This window comes from Salvelinus alpinus, chromosome 5 (genome assembly GCF_045679555.1).
Source record: "Salvelinus alpinus chromosome 5, SLU_Salpinus.1, whole genome shotgun sequence".
In the NCBI taxonomy this organism is placed as follows: Eukaryota; Metazoa; Chordata; class Actinopteri; order Salmoniformes; family Salmonidae; genus Salvelinus; species Salvelinus alpinus.
The window spans coordinates 64020674-64041822 of NC_092090.1; the positions used below are offsets into that span (position 1 = coordinate 64020674).

General features: G+C 44.6%; 1 protein-coding gene across 3 annotated transcripts in view; it reads right to left on the reverse strand.

The window, feature by feature from the left end:
- ptch1 (patched 1) overlaps positions 1 to 17743 on the reverse strand; it is a 93073-nt gene extending 75330 nt beyond the window's left edge. For 2 of the 3 annotated variants that reach the window (XM_071402665.1, XM_071402667.1), the window contains exons 1-2: positions 13941 to 14497; positions 12548 to 12740 (exon numbers count right to left, since the gene is read on the reverse strand). In XM_071402665.1, the coding sequence (XP_071258766.1) occupies positions 12548 to 12740; positions 13941 to 14108 (361 nt within the window). In that variant the 5' untranslated portion in view covers positions 14109 to 14497. Of the gene's footprint in view, positions 1 to 12547; positions 12741 to 13940; positions 14498 to 17581 lie in introns of those variants that run through there. The other variant, XM_071402666.1, reaches the window with a different exon arrangement.
- Between the last annotated feature and the right edge of the window lie 3406 nt (positions 17744 to 21149).

Below are 21149 nucleotides of genomic sequence, written 5' to 3' on the forward strand. Positions count from 1 at the left end.
TCTTCCTGTCCGTCCGTCCGTCTGTCTATCTCCCTGTCTTCCTGTCCGTCCGTCCGTCTGTCTATCTCTCTGTGTGTGCCTGTCTTCCTGTCCGTCCGTCCGTCTGTCTATCTCTCTGTGTGTGCCTGTCTTCCTGTTCGTCCGTCCGTCTGTCTATCTCTCTGTGTGTGTGTGTGCCTGTCTTCCTGTCCGTCCGTCCGTCTGTCTATCTCTCTGTGTGTGTGCGCCTGTCTTCCTGTCCGTCCATCCGTCTGTCTGTCCTGCCGTATGATTGGCCCAGAGCCCAGCCACAACAGACCATGACATGACTGGGAGCAGCCAATCTGAGCCAGCCATCTCGCTGTCATTTCCTGGTAAGATGGCCTCCTGATTCCAGGTATCCCACGATCACACATTCCAGTGGACCCCACAGTACAGCAGCCTGCAGTACAAGCTGGGCCAGGGGAGGGGACAGTTCCCCACTAGGTCAACAGGTGTTCCACCTCACCATACTAACTGCTGGGATGGGCTTCTGCCCGGTGGGGGTTTGTCCCAATGTGCTTGTCCCACGGAGCATTAACATCTCAGAGGACCTTGAGGGACGTTGTGTTTGTGAGCTGTTGTTTCTGGGATGGGATGTGTGTGCGGAGTTTGTCGAAGGAACACAGGAGCGCGTGGTAGGCAAAGAATATTGCCATTTATATTCACAGACACACACACACAGCTCAATCGCCCGCCAGCTTCAAGCCTCAACCCAAGTCCCAGCTCCCCGTACCGCTGGCCCTGGAGCCGAAACACAAACACACTACCGCTACTATTCTCCGTCTCCGGACCTCCCCCTATCCTTCCCCCTCTCTCTCTGCTTTTCCTCACTCTGCCCGCCCCTCTGTCCGCCAGCACTGGGAGGGAGGGGAAGGAGAGGGGGGCGAGGAGAGGAAAGAGGAGGAGGAAGGACCACCGTGACTGTCATGGCAGGGCTGTGTGTTTACATTGCTGTGCCTCACTCTGCAATACATCTGGCATTCTGGGGCCACTCTCCCCTGCCAGAGGGGAAGGAGGGGGGAGGAGGAAAGAGACCTTGTCGGCCGAGAGGAAAGAAGGGGGAGCTGGGGGGGGGGGGGGGGCTGGGGTTGGAGGAGTCTCTTGCGGTCGGTCATTCGCAGAGCTCTGGTTTTTGAATAAGAGCGCCTGAAAGAATGCAGAATGTAAACACAGCGCTTGGAAGCATCTCAGGAGGTGGTTTGTGAATGGGAGACCGTCCATTTCTACGACACACACACACATTCTACGACACACACACACACACACACACACACACACACACACACACACACACACACACACACACACACACACACACACACACACACACACACACACACACACACACACACACACACACACACACACACTCACACACACACACTCTAGAGTTATAACTTTCAAAACATATTTAACCTTTATTTCGCCATATACGTCATTGGGAATGTACACTCTTTTAAAATAATGACCTTTAAAAACTTTTAAAACTTTTAAAAAACAGAGCCATAACTCAGTGTACACTACCACAGCCATGGTGTTTTCCAAACACTAAATCCTTCTCCAGTTCGCCTGCACATTTCATCAACTAGTCAAGTTTAACACAACATGTTGGAATGTTATTCTACTGACGGCGTAATCCTGTTTGGAGTCAACTGATAAACACAAAGAAATTGGAGCCCACTTGTTTTTCTGTGTGTGTGTGTGTGTGTGCACGCGCACATGCACATTTGCATGCATGTACGTAATGCGTATATTTTTCGTGCTGTGCAATTAGGCTACAATGTGTGCTTGTGCGCGCATTTGTGCATGTTTGATTGCTTGTGTCGGCAAAATGAGAGGGAATAGAATGTGCGGGAAAAGTCTAGGATGGCAGAGGGAGGGTGAAAGAACCTTGCCTGCCATGCCGTTCCCATTTAACTAGCTCCTCAATCACTCAGTGTGTGTGTGTGTGTGTGTGTGTGTGTGTGTGTGTGTGTGTGTGTGTGTGTGTGTGTGTGTGTGTGTGTGTGTGTGTGTGTGTGTGTGTGTGTGTGTGTGTGTTCCTATACACATCAAAACGAGGACAATTCAATCAAGGAGACCATCAACACAATCCTCCGACCAGAGAGAGGGAGACACATTCCCTTTCTTTCCTCTTTTCTCTTCTCCCTCTTCCTCCCTTCTCCTCTTCTCTTCCTATTCCCTGTCTCTTTCTCTATCCTCCCCTCTTCTCCCTCTTCCCCCTCTCTCTCCCTCCTCCTCCTCCTATCAGTTCACCGATATCAAATGAAGTTGCCACGAATATTGAGATGAGCGAGATGCAAGACTTCATTCTCACACAGTATCTGCACACGTGCACAGGTTCGCGCTGTCTACAGCGCGGTATCCACAGGATCAAAACAGCGGGGAAGTTGAGCCTCACACTTCAACGCTCTTAGTTGTTGTGGAAATTGTCACACTACGCTGTTTAGTCTCTGCATCTATGTCATATCGCTGGGTCTAACTTTAACAGCCAAAATTGGCCTTTTACCAGACCAAAATAAATAATTACAGTACTCGGCCTCTAGCAGCACAAAAACAAGCCAACCACGTATTATTTGTCGTGAGGGCAACGGCACGCAAACATTTTGCTGTGCTTCAAGTCATGTTGCTGCACAGCCTCCTTAACCAAAGGCCTGGCAACTTTTCCAGAACGAGAACACACACACGCCAACACTAGGCGGGTGATTCTCGTGAAACCATTTTTAACCACGGCAGTAGGAAATTGAGTTAATAAACCATAATGCATCTGCAACAATCAACTATCATTCTGAAGACTAGTTTATGGCACAGTGACTTATTTTAAATACATTTGACATTTTTGCCTGAATTTTGTACATTTTCAACCCAAATTCTCATTATTATCGGGTCATTTTATAAAATGTAATATTTTGCTGTAGGTTGCCCATAAATTGTATGCTCGTTGAAGTTTACATTAAACTATAATATTTTTAGGTCCGTTTCGGTAACGATAACCTTAATTTCGGTAATGATAATAAGTTCATTCTAATGTATAGTCAATGGGTGTGCTGTGGTGGTAACTTTAAGGATTTACTAGGACCACTGCTTACACCTGTTGTATAGATTTTTTTTGTAAAACATCAGCTATTTGATCAAGTAGGGATTTTTAAGAAATATGGTTGTTAAACCCCATTTATTTTACTTAAAGCCACAATCTGGAGTTTGTGTTTCCGCAAAGAGCAACCCCGCCACTTAAAGTTGGATATCCCCTATTTTGAGACTTGTACCTGTTTAAGCAATTACCAATACTGTTGTTTGGTCCATTTTCCACATATTTACATACTTTAACATTATAGGCATATCATGTTATGCCATTTGCCCATAGGACACAATTCAATTTAGAAAATCCATCTAAAATAGATTAGAACCACACATATCCGCTTCGTAATACACCGATGTAAAGACCACCTTCGTAATACACCGATGTAAAGACCACCTTCGTAATACACCGATGTAAAGACCACCTTCGTAATACACCGATGTAAAGACCACCTTCGTAATACACCGATGTAAAGACCACCTTCGTAATACACCGATGTAAAGACCACCTTCGTAATACACCGATGTAAAGACCACCTTTGTAATACACCGATGTAAAGACAAAATACATGCACGTACAGTACTTATACTTCACGGTATGCTAAAACAAGGGGTATGTAAGTCGACTGCATTAAGATCCATGATTTTAGTATTATGCAAATCATTTGGGGTTAACAAATGACACCGTTTGATGTATTGGGTAACTAAACCTCTAATAGAGCTCAGTACAGTTTTTCAATGACAAACTATGCAACACACATTACCGAAACATGCATAGTCATCCCCAAACCCTGCTTATCATTACCGTAACGCACTAATATGGATGGTGGACGGCAGGTAGTCTAGTGGTTAGAGCATTGGGCCAGTAACCGAAAGGTTGCTAGATCAAATCCCCGAGCTGACAAGGTAAAAATCTGTCGTTCTGCCCCTGAACAAGGCAGTTAACCCACTCTTCCTAGGCCGTCATTGTAAATAACAATTTGTTCTTAACTGACTTGCCTAGTTAAATAAAGGTTAAATAAAAATAAATAATATTTCTGAAATATTTGGAAAAATAAAACATATACTTTAGTAATTTGGTCTTAATCTGATAGTGTGACCTTTGATCCTTATCCAAATATGTTTACATAAAAATAACATATAACATACACAAGTAATTATGGCAAAAAACAAGATCCAGAAAAGGTTATGTGTTGAAGTAATGAGATAAATTAATGAGATAAAAATTTTAATAGTGTACTTTTAAATATATTTGTTTTTAGTGTTGTGTTTAACTCAGGCTTTTTCATTAGGTGAGCAATGTGTTTTTTTGTTTTTTTTTTACATTTGAAATTGATTTGTTTATTACTCTTTTGGGACTTCGCAAAAATGTTGCGATAATGAGAATTTATGCGTTGGTAGTTGTGGAAATGGGGTTAAAAACGATTCATATCTGATCAATAAACATAACAACAATTTCCAAATAGATAAATACAGATCCTAATCTTAGTGACCCAAGAGGAATTATGGGGGGGGGGGGGGGTTGTACGTATTTTTTCGGTCAGTTTCGTGAGAATCAACCAGGCCCTGACTAACTGCTGTGAAATAGACAACCAAAGCAGATCCATAAGTGGCAGCAGCAGTAGATGGGAGAGAGAGAAACTACACTAATAAACATTGATATACCACAAAATAGGAGTCCGAGTAAATCGAACTGCCCTCTGCTGGAAGGATGGGAGTCAAATAAGACACACACAAAAACACTGTCACGCTCTCAGCGCAATGAACACAGGGACACGCACACGTGCCCGGACACACTGCTATTACATTCTCAAACTCGCAGCAGACACACACACATACACACAAACACTCCCAGACACAGAAAACTACAGGGACTAAATGTGACAGCTGCTGTGGCCTTTTTGTGCCCTTTCTCTTCCTCCTCCTCCTCCTATCTCCCCCCCTCTTTCTCTCTCTCTCTCTGCTGTGAGTCCTCACTCTACACCAGGGCCACAGGGTGAGTATCAGGTGAGGTTTTAAATAGCGGCGCCTCCACACACAGACCCCAAGACCCGGAGGGACCAAGCCTGTGGCCCCTGGGCTCAAACTCTGCCCTGCTCTCTTTCTCTGTGTGTGTATCTATGTGTGTGTATCTATGTGTGTGTGTGTGTGTGTGTGTGTGTGTGTGTGTGTGTGTGTGTGTGTGTGTGTGTGTGTGTGTGTGTGTGTGTGTGTGTGTGTGTGTGTGTGTGTGTGTGCGTGCGTGCGTGCGTGCGTGCGTGCGTGCGTGCGTGCGTGTGTGTGTGTTAGACAGAGAGAGAGTGGGGGGTGGCGTTGGGCTCGGGGGAGGAAGGGTATAAGTAGGAGGAGGAGTGTTGTGCAAGCAGGGGTTAAATTAAGGGGAAACAGACTGGACAGGGGTTGATAGAGCCCCAAAGTCAGTGACTTCATAGGAGCCCCAGTTTCAGCCCTGCTCTACGGGACCTAGCCCCAGCTTCAGCCCAACCCCCTGCAACTAGGCCAAGTAGCAGCCCTAACTCCATCGGTCTAAACTCCAGGCCCTATCCCCAATTCCATTCCCATGTCCTCAGCCCCAGCCTCAGACCTAACATTCAATTTATTTCCTAACTCATCCAACAAAAAAACAGCCCTAATCACACACCACAGCCCCTAACCATAGCCCCAGCCTCTCTGCTAAACCCCAGCCCTAATCACACACCACAGCCCCTAACCATAGCCCCAGCCTCTCTGCTAAACCCCAGCCCTAATCACACACCACAGACCCAGCCTCTCTGCTAAACCCCAGCCCTAATCACACACCACAGCCCCTAACCATAGCCCCAGCCTCTCTGCTAAACCCCAGCCCTAATCACAAACCACAGCCCCAGCCTCTCTGCTAAACCCCAGCCTTCTCAGCACCCAGAGGCAGCGAGGGAGGGGCCGCTTTACAGGAAGGCCAATGTTGACACCACACTGCCCCTAACCATAGCCCAATACCGTAGTCTCTCCCCTGTCCCCACCCCCAACTCCATACCATAGCTTCTATAGCTATAGCACAATTCCTCTCCCAGTGTCAAAGCCCAGCTCCATATAACCCAGCCCTTTCGTCTCCTCTCGCCAGAGAGAGCTAGCGAGGGGCCACTCTACAGGAAGACTAATGTTTACGCCATACTGTTTTAATTAGACTCAGCCGGCGCTGGTATTTTCTTTACAATTTGGCCCGTGTTTGTGTTAACCCAGAATGGGATGGCTCTACTTTCATGCCACGAGGAGGACCGGACCAGGGAGTTTTCTTCCTTTTCTTTTCTACTCGGATACGTCTCTGCTAGAGGGGGAATTAGTCATCTATTTGATTTAGGAAATCACAAAGGGTTTGGTGATACGAAACACCGCTGATGAATCGGAACAGCCTTGAGAAAGAAGTGTCCTGGCAGCCATATTTGAATAGGAGAGCCCACCACGACACTGTAACTTCCTGTTTAGGCTAGGTCACTTCCTGTCACTAGTCGCATCAATGTAAACACAGCTTCATTTACCTCTACTACGTATAAAGTCTGCATCCTAAATCATAATTTCATCTACGTGTACTGTATCTACGCATTTCTTCCCGCCAAGTCAAGAGATCAACCTGTTGCCCCGAAGAGCACCAAAGAGAGAGAAAAAGCACACAAAAAAAGCGTCTGAGTGCTTATGCCTATTGGATGATACAGTCCCTTCTCTCTACTCTTTCCACTTTGAGCTGTTTGATTTAACTGTCCATTCCTCGACATTTCTAATAAACACAACTTTCTGTATCCAAGGGAGAGTGTAGTCCTAGTGGTTATGGGTACTGGGGTAATTATTGTGTGAAGAAAGTCAACCGCAACCAGGGCAGCCGAATGTGATTCTCCTTGAATAAGACAAGCTGCAGTACTAAACTACGGACCGAGCAGGACGAACCCTTACCATGAGCATAGCAGGTGACGAAAGGCAGCATGAGATCACCCATGCAACTCCACTCAATTCCGATGAGAGATCCGCTATGGTGTGTGTCTTAATGGCCAGAGCTCCCCGGTGGGTTCACGGAGAGGTTGCATACAGAGGAACGGATCCAAATTAAACATAAACAGACGTCCTCTCTCTCTCTCTTTCTTCTCCTCCTCTCCTCGTACCTTCCTTTCTCGCCTCCTCCTTTCTCCTTCTTTGCTCTCACGTCGATGTTGGGCCACAGTTTCCCCTGTGCAGAGCCGAGCCCCGAACAGCCCTCCGCTGACCAGGCAGTACTAATCTATCCCTCAGCTGTGCAGTCTAATCTAAACAAACACATCTCTCCCAACCCGCATCTGGAACCCCTCACGTCTCTAGACCTGGGAATAGTGTGTGTGTGTGTGTGTGTGTGTGTGTGTTCTCATGCACTTGTGTGCGCATGCAAACCACAGCCATCAGTCATCCCAATAAACTTGGCGAAACTATTTACAGTAGGCGACCATGGGTTCTGACACCTTGACACAACAAAACAATAACATCTCAAACAGACATTCAGACATGCATCTCAAACAGACATTTAAAAATTGCTTGCTATTTCCTCATAGAACACGATGTCAAATCAAATCAAATCAAATCAAATCAAATTTATTAGTCACATACACATGGTTAGCAGATGTTAATGCGAGTGTAGCGAAATGCTTGTGCTTCTAGTTCCGACAATGCAGTAATAACCAACAGTAATCTAACCTAACAATTCCACACTACTACCTTACACACACACACAAGTGTAAAGGGATAAAGAATATGTACATAAAGATATATGGATGAGTGGTGGTACAGAACGGCATGGCAGATGCAGTAGATGGTATAGAGTACGGTATATACATATGAGATGAGTACTGTAGGGTATGTAAACATAAAGTGGCATAGTTTAAAGTGGCTAGTGGTACATGTATTGCATAAAGATGGCAAGATGCAGTAGATGATATAGAGTACAGTATATATACATATGAGATGGGTAATGTAGGGTATGTAAACATTGTATTAAGTGGCATTGCTTAAAGTGGCTAGTGGTACATTTTTACATAATTTCCATCAGTTCCCATTTTTAAAGTGGCTGGAGTTGAGTCAGTATGTTGGCAGCGGCCGCTAAATGTTAGTGGTGGCTGTTTAACAGTCTGATGGCCTTGAGATAGAAGCTGTTTTTCAGTCTCTCGGTCCCTGCTTTGATGCACCTGTACTGACCTCGCCTTCTGGATGATAGCGGGGTGAACAGGCAGTGGCTTGGGTGGTTGTTGTCCTTGATGATCTTTATGGCCTTCCTGTGACATCGGGTGGTGTAGGTGTCCTGGAGGGCAGGTAGTTTGCCCCTGGTGATGCGTTCTGCAGACCTCACTACCCTCTGGAGAGCCTTACGGTTGTGGGCGGAGCAGTTGCCGTACCAGGCGGTGATACAGCCCGACAGGATGCTCTCGATTGTGCATCTGTAGAAGTTTGTGAGTGCTTTTGGTGACAAGCCGAATTTCTTCAGCCTCCTGAGGTTGAAGAGGCGCTGCTGCGCCTTCTTCACAACGCTGTCTGTGTGGGTGGACCAGTTCAGTTTGTCCGTGATGTGTACACCGAGGAACTTAAAACTTTCCACCTTCTCCACTACTGACCCGTCGATGTGGATAGGGGGGTGCTCCCTCTGCTGTTTCCTGAAGTCCACAATCATCTCCTTTGTTTTGTTGACGTTGAGTATGAGGTTATTTTCCTGACACCACACTCCGAGGGCCCTCACCTCCTCCCTGTAGGCCGTCTCGTCGTTGTTGGTGATCAAGCCTACCACTGTAGTGTCATCCGCAAACTTGATGATTGAGTTGGAGGCGTGCATGGCCACGCAGTCGTGGGTGAACAGGGAGTACAGGAGAGGGCTCAGAACGCACCCTTGTGGGGCCCCAGTGTTGAGGATCAGCGGGGTGGAGATGTTGTTACCTACCCTCACCACCTGGGTGCGGCCCGTCAGGAAGTCCAGGACCCAGTTGCACAGGGCGGGGTCGAGACCCAGGGTCTCGAGCTTGATGACGAGTTTGGAGGGTACTATGGTGTTAAATGCTGAGCTGTAATCGATGAACAGCATTCTCACATGGGTATTCCTCTTGTCCAGATGGGTTAGGGCAGTGTGCAGTGTGGTTGCGATTGCGTCGTCTGTGGACCTATTGGGTCGGTAAGCAAATTGGAGTGGGTCTAGGGTGTCCGGTAGGGTGGAGGTGATATGGTCCTTGACTAGTCTCTCAAAGCACTTCATGATGACGGAAGTGAGTGCTACGGGGCGGTAGTCGTTTAGCTCAGTTACCTTAGCTTTCTTGGGAACAGGAACAATGGTGGCCCTCTTGAAGCATGTGGGAACAGCAGACTGGGATAAGGATTGATTGAATATGTCCGTAAACACACCAGCCAGCTGGTCTGCGCATGCTCTGAGGACGCGGCTGGGAATGCCGTCTGGGCCTGCAGCCTTGCGAGGGTTAACACGTTTAAATGTTTTACTCACCTCGGCTGCAGTGAAGGAGAGCCCGCAGGTTTTGGTAGGGGGCCGTGTCAGTGGCACTGTATTGTCCTCAAAGCGGGCAAAAAAGTTGTTTAGCCTGTCTGGGAGCAAGACATCCTGGTCCTCGACGGGGCTGGTTTTCTTTTTGTAATCCGTGATTGACTGTAGACCCTGCCACATACCTCTTGTGTCTGAGCTGTTGAATTTCGACTCGATTTTGTCTCTGTACTGAGACTTGGCCTGTTTGATTGCCTTGCGGAGAGAATAGCTACACTGTTTGTATTCGGTCATGCTTCCGGTCACCTTGCCCTGGTTAAAAGCAGTGGTTCGCGCTTTCAGTTTCACGCGAATGCTGCCGTCAATCCACGGTTTCTGGTTTGGGAATGTTTTTATCGTTGCTGTGGGTACGACATTGTCAATGCACTTCCTAATGAACTCGCTCACCGAATCAGCATATTCGTCAATATTGTTGTTGGACGCGATGCGGAACATATTCCAATCTGCGTGATCGAAGCAGTCTTGAAGCGTGGATTCAGATTGGTCGGACCAGCGTTGAACAGACCTGAGCGCGGGAGCTTGTTGTTTGAGTTTTTGTTTGTAGGCTGGAATCAACAAAATGGAGTCGTGGTCAGCTTTTCCGAAAGGGGGGCGGGGGAGGGCCTTATAAGCGTCGCGGAAATTAGTATAACAATGGTCTAGTGTTTTTCCAGCCCTGGTAGCACAATCGATATGCTGATAGAATTTAGGGAGTTTTGTTTTTAGATTAGCCTTGTTAAAATCCCCAGCTACGATGAATGCAGCCTCAGGGTGTGTGGTTTCCAGTTTACAAAGAGTCAGATAAAGTTCGTTCAGGGCCATCGATGTGTCTGCTTGGGGGGGAATGTATACGGCTGTGATTATGATTGACGAGAATTCCCTTGGTAGATAATGCGGTCGACATTTGATTGTGAGGAGTTCTAGATCAGGTGAACAGAACGACTTGAGTTCTTGTGTGTTGTTATGATGATCACACCACTTCTCGTTAATCATAAGGCATACCCCCCCGCCCCTCTTCTTACCGGAAAGATGTTTGTTTCTGTCGGCGCGATGCATGAAGAAACCAGCTGGCTGCACCGACTCCGTTAGCGTCCCTTGAGTTAGCCATGTTTCCGTGAAGCAGAGCACGTTGCAATCCCTGATGTCTCTCTGGAATGCTACCCGTGCTCGGATTTCATCAACCTTATTGTCAAGAGACTGGACATTGGCGAGTAGTATGCTAGGGAGTGGAGCGCGATGTGCCCGTCTCCGAAGCCTGACCACGAGACCGCCACGTTTTCCCCTTTTTCGGCGTCGCACAGGGTCGCCGGCTGGGATCAGATCCATTGTATTGTGTGGAAGGCAAAACACTGGATCCGTTTCGGGAAAGTCATATTCCTGGTAGGAACGATGATGAGTTGACGTTAATCGTATATTCAGTAGTTCCTCCCGACTGTATGTAATGAAACCTAAGATTACCCGGGGTACCGATGTAAGAAATAACACGTAAAAAAACAAAATACTGCATATTTTCCAAGGAACACGAAGCGAGGCAGCCATCTCTTTTCGGCGCCGGAAAAGACCTATGTCACGTTGTTGGCTCATTTGCTGATCTGGCCAATCAGCGGTCTCCTAGCATGAACATTTTTAATGACTGGTTTACACCCACACCCTTCTGTTGTTGGGGTATGCCCATACCATTCCAACACAAAAAATAGACATTTCAACATACTTAATTACCACTTTTAGGAAGGAAAACTATTTCATATTCATTATAGGTCATATTTCATTGAAATCTGGAAACCCTGGACAGTTCTTTTAAAGTAACATACATCTAGTAGGTTATAGAATACTGCACCAGAAAAGGCTTGTCAGAGCTTGAGCAACCCTCCAGAGCTGAACTGCTCTTGCATCACAGATGAGCATGCTCTCTTTAAACACTGAAAATGCTTGCAAGGGTGGCTATAGAACTGGAACTATGGGAGGGGGTCATAATTTTTTTTTTTTATGTCGGGATGATTCCCTGTTCATTTGAACTTATTTAATTTTCCTTTTTTCTTAAATGTTATTCTATCTGATGGCATATATGTCGCTACACTAATCACAGGCCACCTAAACATAACTAAAGATACTGCAACATATGTGATATAAACAACCATGACCAAAAGGCAATAACATTTCAATCGTAAATCCCAAGTATGATCTCTTTCAAACCGCCCACATTTCAAAAGAAAGTGAATTGATGACCTATTCGTGACTCAAATACCACAGTCCTAAACTACTGGAATGCAGATCAAAGGAAGAAAAAACGCGGCCCCTCCCCCTTTCCCCAAAATCACCACCCATACTCAAAGACCCCCTTTCAACAAAAATATACTCTGCATAACTCAGAAGAGTAGCGAAACCCTGAGTTTCAGATGGTCTACTTTTGTAAACATGCGTTTCTGTCCGCACTCCGCTTTTCTCCTTCAGCCGGAGACAAATCTTTTTGGAAAGTTGAGAGCTGTCCAAAACGGGACCACACACAGTCTCCGAGCTGTGCGCGGATCACATTCAACTGCTGGGGGCAGGCAGACGCACACACACTCACACACTCACAAAATGGCGGCTTTGACAAAATTTTCTTTCTCCAAAACTTCTCATAAACTTAATAACAACTTTTCTTTTAACCTAAAGAAAAATGTCGAGCTACTCTGTGAACATTCTTTACGCACGTGCAGCGTTAACTCAACATATCCAACGCAACAAAAACCATAACATGAAACGAAATAAAAAATATGTTGAAGTTGTAACCTGGCCCCTTGTCAAACTGCTGCTATATATTAAACAATTCCCCCAGCTTGTTTGGAAGACCCCCCACCCTCTCCACCCCACCCAACCCTATCCCTTCCCAGACGTTAAACAGGAAAGACGATTCAACATGCAAAATAAAAAGACCAAAACCATAAATACTTTTCTTACCTTCTACCCAGAGTTTCTCCACGTCGGTTTCCAGATTCGCCGCCCGTAAGCCAACAGCGAAAGCTCCGAATATCAAGAGGCCCACAACCAAAAACTTTCCGCAGTTCTTTTGTATGTAACAGCCCAACTTAAACAAGAGTCTCTGAAACTTCGCTCTCAGCCACAGCGGTGCTTTTCTTCCAGTCGCCTTCCCCTGCGACAAGACAAGAGAAAGTCGGCATAAATATTACTCCCCAAACATCAAAGATGTAGGCCTATCATTATTGATCAATTGGGTGTAGCGTTATGGGAAGAGGACATCACGGTTATCATATAATATAAAACATGTTAATGAACGTGTTATGACATTGGTGTGATTGGTGCAATTTGTCGTTCTAGATCAACACTTAAGTTGTAATGCATGAGCTGTTGATATGCAGGCTATCCTTTATAGCCTACTGTATATGTGAAGTGTGTTCAATAGGTACGTCAATGTTAACTGTTCTAAATAAGAACCTCGGAGTTGGCCTGTTTATCTGGCCAAATTAGGATTTGGTTGGACCTCCTACGTCGAGGGAGGAAAGAGACATCGAGTTGGCGAGCCAGCGACGTAAGCTGCGGTTTTGGACGATAGGATAGTCCGTTACTTTTTTGTTTTTACCACACACACAGACGGACAAGGTTTGGAAAGCGCAGCGAGGCTTGCTGTCAGTGACACGTTGTAACACCGCGCGAGCCTTGATATGATACATTGTATCGAATTGTTATATCAATCCCCCAAAAGATGCACGTGGGTTTTTACGCTGCCGCAAAATCACACACAACACAATTCCATTCCCATTGAGCTACTTGTGTGATCTGAGTGGAGTAGCCATCACGGAGGGAGTGAGGCTACGACAATATTTGTGAACGGAAGAGGGCAGCCACATGGATTTTTGCTTTGGAGAAGAGAACAGTAAAGATAATATCGTACAGACGTCTGGGCAGTTAAAATATTTTACGACCGTTACGCAAACACATAGGTCTAAACTTTTATGCACGTTTTAATTGTGCAAAAATAGGGAATAGCCTACACCGTGTTGCCTATGTTGCGCGACCGTTATTGAAACGTTGTAGCCTGTAGTGTAGCCTACCATTATTGGAAAGTTACAATTTATAGACTACAATATGTAGCCTATATTCCCAAAACGGATAAGGATTAGTCGATATGCGAGAAAAGTGAACTATTCTTGAATAGTAAATCACAACATAGGCTACAAGGCATAGCTCTAGTCTACACCCTAACCCATCTCCCCTTACTCTGCCCGTCCCGTAGCTATCCCGTTACCTAGCGACTTGACAAAGTTGGGCGGTTTCACTATATAGTAGAACCATACCCATAGAATTTCACTCAAACGTGTCAAAGAATAAGCACCTCGGATATTTGCTCCAAAGCGAAAGCTGCATCGCAGTAACTTGGTCGCTGCAAATACTCCAAATCCGGCGCTGTTGTGCGATAGTTCCCCCTGTTCCTCCGCGTTATCCTCGGCCGATCGGGGTCCCTGTTTTCCTGCTCGGAGGAGGCATTAGCAGCCGAGGCCATGTTGCGGAGACTTCGCGCTGGTTCTGCTTTTACACGTTATAATATTTCCCCGAAAGCGTGTAGTAATGTCCCAAGGCAACAAAGTTTCACTCTCGGTGATCTCACACCCGTAAAGTACTTCATACTCCTGTTGGAGACGGCGAGTCAAAGTCTGCACCTTCCATCCCAACATTTCGTGATCCGGAGGTCTCCACCGCTTCGCACATTCACCGTTTCTCTTCAAAAAAGTTATTTATCTTAAAAGGCAAAGTGGAAACATCGATTCCCATCTACAAAACTGCGGCTTGGAACGTTCGATGATCGTAGCATTCTGTGTGTTCTATGTGGTCTTCCCTTGGGCCGCGCAACACGGCAAACTCTGAGATTCAATAGATGAGAAAAAAGACCACTCTCCATTTGGAGACAGAGGAGGAGGGGTAAAAGCAAAAGAAATCGAAATCCCGCCTCCAGGGCTGTCAGATGGCCGGAATTTCTCGCATCTGATTGGTTCCAGAAGGGTAAAAATTACTCAGAAAACACGACTATTATTAGCTGCTTAGCAACAGCTCACTAAAGTAGAGCGACCACCCAAGCCGACAACCCTCGTGTGTGCATCGCAAACTTCAGGGGAGCCTTTCAGAAAGCCAGCCCTCTTGTGCGTTTGCGCGCAACCAAGACAGGAGTTTGTCGATTTCAAAAAGGAACTGCATTTCTTGAAGCAGCATTTCTTGAAGAAAACACACTTCCAATGCGAAGTATGCAGTCTGTTTGTCTGACGGGTTTCGAGGAATGTCGGAACTGCAGTTTTTTTAAACTGAGATTTGTTCCCCAACAGGCCTTGATGGTGGTAGCTTGGCCTCAAATTACAGCGGTTCTGAGGGAGGTCCCAAATCTCAGGTCTTCTCAATGTTCCCTAATGACAGTTTAGTGGATAGCCTAACAAATATTATAATATAATTAAAACCTTTCATCTAATACACATTTAGAAAAACAATAATACATAAACAGTGAAATCATCAATACTATCTACAGTTAGTCTATCAATCTAATATTATATACCTAATTTAAACTTTTGTTTTCGCATGTTGCGCATGCAATTGCGCACAATTGGAGAGGCTTGCTCTTTCTTGGAATACACTACACATATTAATTACGCTAATACACTTAGGCTATTTAACAGGTATAAACACATGTTATATGTCTATTATTGAACTGGATGGTCTTAGGGGCCTCCCTCTCTCCCTAGCTCTAGCTCTATGCTGTGTGCTGATGCGTAGCCTAAATACATGCCAAACAATTCCCGCTGTCTCAATGTCACTCTGCAGTCACCGCCAGCGAGGAGCTGAGAAAAGTGATGTCCTCAGAGATAACGCAAGAGATGGTAGAAGAGATTACTTGAGAGGTAGGCTAGGTCTAGGTTACGTAATAAATGAATGATACATTATGGGCCTACGTTGTGTCGACTTCCCTTGCCTAAACAACATTGTAAACGTGCTTTCTAACAGGAATGATCAACATACACTTTTGGTGTTAGCCATGCCCACTTTCAAATAAACAAATACACTTTTGAGGATCTTAAAATAGAGTGGATCCTTGTGTGCATGCCACTGTCAGATCAAATTACATCTTTTCAATCGTTATAATAACAATGATTGTCTGATGATTAAAACAACAATTGCTCTTGTGGTTGTGGGCACTGTGTGAACAGTCACAGAAAAAACGAAGGGATATCTTTATCTTTCAAAATGCATTTCAGGGCCTGTATTCACAGTGTCTCAGAAAGGACTTCTGATCCATGATGAGTTTTGCCTTTTAGATCATTTTAAATCAGACAGGGGTACCTGATCCTAGATCCGGACTCCTACTCCGAGGCGCTTTGTGATTAGAGGCCCAGTTCTAATCTTATCCATATTGTAAGGTATCATGTGTAATAACATATACATATGTAGGATCTTAATTTGAGCCAGTTTGCTACAGCAGGAAAATAATCCTCCAGCAACAGGAAATATTAATTATTACGTGGATTATAACTAATGGATTTTCTTTGTAGGGTTTGATAAAACATTTGTTAGGGATAATCAAGTCTGACATTTTAAAGTGGAAATTACTAACTTTAGAAGCCTTTTTAAATCTTGAATACTCTTCAAGTTTGCATTTCCTGCCGAGCAGGAAAATTCTCAACATCAAAAGAGTGATCAAATTAAGATCTACATTTGTATGTAGGAACGCATCACAGTTATTTAATGCAGACATCACACCTGCAAGGAGATTATGTATAATTAACTAGTAACACATTTGACAGATTTTGACCAGTAGGCCATCTTGAGAAACGTAATTGTCTTAAAGTGTTGCTTGATTCTATTTCATTATGAAAAGTAAAGACATTGGCATACTTTGTCCCAAGGTCAATACCACTTAAGTTCTCCAGAATTTGGAACATGCTCACATTATATCATTGAAGGCCCATTGTATGTGCAAATAGTATGCATGGTTTCTTGCCATCCTGATTGATATTGGCCACAAACGCTTCATTCAGCATAAGACCAGACATCTTGAATGGATCTGAACTGGTTACACCCTATAGCCGATTATCTCCAGGCTAAATCATAAAGCATTATGCACTTAGACTTAGTGCAGTGGACTTATGCAGCCGAATGGAGGCATTTTACCATTTCACACCATACAGTGACTTGCAGAATTTTTCCATCAGTAATAATGACATGTTGACGAAGTAAACTAACCATGAAAACATAACTATCCACTCCACAATATTTCCACACATTTAGTAGTCGGTTCATATGAGTGACATTTAGGCATACCTGTCTGTCATGTCAATCGCTTATTGCTGTCTAAATAGGCTCACAGTGACATTGTTCTGACACATTGATACATAATTACAAAAAATAACACACACTACCCACGTCGATAACTGGTTGAATCAACGTTGTGTCCACGTCATTAAAAAAAATGAATCAATGTGGAAAACTGATTGGATTTGCAAAAATCATCAATGGAAGGGAATTCCGTATTTTTTTCACCCTACTTTAAACCTAAAACCAATGGTATGGTGACATTTCTGTTGTTGATTTCACGTTGAATTCACATTAGTTGACAACTCAACCAAATGTAAATAAAAAATAGACGTTGAACTAACGTCTGTGCCCAGCGGGAAATTAAAATATTAGTGAAAGGAACAAAGTCCAAGTTTTAAAGGATTACGTTATTGTATATTACGCATGAAACGCATCATGGTGCTAGATCAACAGTCAAATCAAATAGAAAAACGTGACATTAAAACTAATCGACAGGCAACACATCATTATCGTACACCAGACCACAGTAATCACGATAATACCGTAATTATCTACCGTAATCACTTAGTGGGACAAATATCAGTTTTCTCAATCTGAGAGTGTTTGCCAAGATCTCACACCTGGGCTGTCAAATCGCTCCTTGGCCACAGCAGCTCGTAGACGTGCCAGCCAGCCACTTACCATATTCTATCCAGGGGAAAACGGTCGGGAGAAACCAATAATATCCGACTCCGACTCCGACAGTTGTTACTTATGATGAATATGACAATATTTTCTTTATCATCAGGGGGAGAAAGAGCCAGGCGCGCCGTAATCCTTATCCGACCGTCTTGGTTGCAGGCATTCTGCTAAGTGTTGGAGAGGTTCACAATTACATGCCTGCTTCTATTAACCCGCAGCGCCCAGTCGACGTGGGTGGTCCCATTCTCAATAGGCAGGACTCCTGCCTGTCACGTGATTAGCCTAAAACTGTAATGAAAACAGGCCTGGATGGCTCTCAGCACCAAAGACTTTCACAGTGATACGTTTCCTATCAAGATGGTTATATAGCTCCATCAAAGCACTGCGGGTTATTGTGGGAAATCTATCTCACCTTGCAATACTGTAAGAAATTGTAAAGATATGCCAGTAAAAGACTGAAGGAGATTATATAGGTAAACATTGGGATTACCTAAATTAATATGTGTGCATAGGATGCCAACACCCTCATCCATAGATGCCAACACCCTCATGCATAGATGCCAACACCCTTATCCATAGATGCCAACACTCTCATCCAAGCATGAACAAGTTTCCTTTTTAATCGACATCATGTTCCAATATGTGTCAGATGGGCTAAGTCGCAGGAATACCTAGGGGATAATCTTATTAGTCAACCTTTTCCCTCGTGTTAGGGTTAGAGACATCCGTTCTAAGTTGATACTGTTGCAATTTAATGATCAAATAATATCACAATATATATTGAACTTGAATTCATTCACCGAATTCAAGTTCAATTCATGACGTTTCGTCCGAATGAGCTTTAAACCTTCACACCACCATTACCAGCACCGTCAAAGAGATGCCCATTCCCAAATCCCAGTGTCCCTACACTGTTGCTGTGGTATCGCTGAGGTCCTACTGTAAGCGTAAGCATGCAATACGGCCCCCCCCCCAAAAAATTACACCTGTATCAAATGACAATGTGGAGCAAATAATGGTATGTTAGTACTTCTCTCTGCTACACAGAGTGACTAGGGGGAAGACTATCTGTTAGGGGTCAGTTTGGAATTGGCCAAGTGTCTCTCAGAATGACCTCATCAACCAATCACATGCTTCAAGCCCTGCGGGTTGACGGCTGGCTCACGGACATTGGAACATTTTTATTCGTGCATTCAGTTACTTATGATTTGCAGGTGGATTCTACAGCTCTTGACAACATGGTGCGAGCGCATAAATATTATTTTGTCAAGCCCAACGTGTTTACGTTGTTGTGCCAGGTCCATTCTCAAATTCCAAATGCAAGTCTCTTGTGAACAACATGAACGCTTATGTTTTACAGGTGTTGCTTTCATTCTGAGGCAGAGATACATACATACAGTATAGCGCCCTCAAACTCTTTCATTTCCATTTCCTCTAGCGCCTATAGTTTGTTGAGGATACTATGGCACTTCCATATTTTCTTCAAATTGCTACAACCTTTTAAAGGGATGGGGGGGGGGGGGGGGTGATATCTGAGGGAACATAACAGCGGCGGTATTTCAATTCTGCACCTGAACACACATGATGAATATCGCCCTTAGTTCCGGATCAGTCGGCTTTCTTGGTTGGCGAGTTATGAATGGGGCAAGATGCAACAACTGTGTTTGCTAGCTATCCTGAGGCTATAGCTGGGAGAGTGGCACTGTCAGATCAGACAGGCACGCCTCCGAGGGGGGGAACAAAGAGGAGAGAGGACGCAAACAAAGCACACCTCTTTATTGGAAACAAATGCATTCAAAATTCCAATTCAGTAAGAATGTCCGCTCTTTTTCTCCCCAACCCCAAAAAAGAACAAAGAACATGGACGCCTGGGAGTGAAGGCTCGTGGCGATAAAGATCATGGGATGTGTTCCATTCACTCAGAAACACCAGAGACAACTCCTACATTGTACGAAGCTAGTCTCACAGCAGCGTTGCTAGTGAGAGACAGACAGGCCTAAAGTAGTCTAACTGTAGATAGATGTTTTACACATGGGTGGAATTTAGTGTGCATGAAACTTAGGCGTCTCTCTGTCTTATATTATCTCAGCCTAACGTTCCGCTGACCTCCTCGGGTGCTCTCCTGGAGATACCATTTGCTCAGCCATGAAGGTATCTTTTTTTCCCCCCCAACGGCTGCCTATGGCTGGCCTATGGCTGGGAGGCTGGTGAGTTCAGAGTGCCTGCTGGGATGTTTATGTTCCAACTCAAGGTTGTCCTCAATCTTACAAAGCTGTTTGACAGTTCACAGCACTGCCCGGACTCTGTTTACCTCTCCCAATTTCCTCCGCCATCATGTGGCTATGTGCACAATCAGAGCGGCTTAGAACACACTGGAGTACTGGAGTACTCCATTCCACAACAGCAAGTGGAGAGAATTATTCCAATACACTGTAATGTGATACTAAAGGAATACTACAAAGGGCCCTACTCAATCATAAAAACTCTAACTAGGTTTTTGGGCTAAAGAGAGAATTAACTTCTTTGGGAAAGGGCGTACGTCAGAGTTTATATGAGTTTATTTTGATGTTTCACAACGTAGAGCCCTGTTGAGTGTATACATCTAATCATGCATTCTTGATGTATAAAAAAATAATGATGTATTTGGTTGGTTGAAGAGGGCACCTTAGCATGTGCGTTTGGCATTGAGTGTGCATGCTTAAGTTGGTTATGCTGGTGCTGGGGGGGGTGGGGGGGGTGGGGGGGTTGTGAAAGAGAAAATTCGCTGTGGATATATTTCTACTTGCATGGACCAGGGTTATGTGATTATAGTGGCGATACTGCTTTATCTGTGGTAAGTCATTGTTGCTAGGGTCTCTGGTGACTGTTAGCGAGGGATTTAGTTACGGGTGCCGAGACGAGAGTACTTTTCTTGTTATTAGTATTTTATGAAAACATGACAAAACATACAGATACAAACGACAGCATACAGGCACACACAAACATCAACGACATCACACCTGCCCAAACCCACCTGCTCACACCCCCATCTCCAAGCGCCCGCATCACTCTCCACCACTTGGCCTCAAACTGCACCATTTTATTTCTCTCCGTCGCCCACGCACTTTCAACGTTTAGATAATAAAGCATTTGGCCTTTCCATTGTGTCAACAATGGAGGATCCGTTGGTTGATTTCCAGTTTTGAAGTATATGTTTTTTTCAAGATGATTGATGAGAAAAGTATTGTCCAAACTATCGGGTATCTCACTGCACCCTCATATGCCATGTCTTTAAATATGCGGACAGACAGATTAAAAGTACATTTACGTTGTACTATTTCTGAGAGCCAACTTCCTTAACTTTCATAACTTTTGGTCTTTATAGCATTCCCAGAAGGCATGGATTATTGAGTCATTGTTAGATTTACACTTAAGACATGACTGCCGTAGTGCTGTAGAATTTGTTCATTTTGTCACTTGTATAATAAACATGGTAGTTTAGCTATACATCCATTTATACTGGATTCAGCGTTCATTTTTGTGAACTGTAATTTAGTTTGTTATGTTCCAACATTTCCTCCCACCAAGA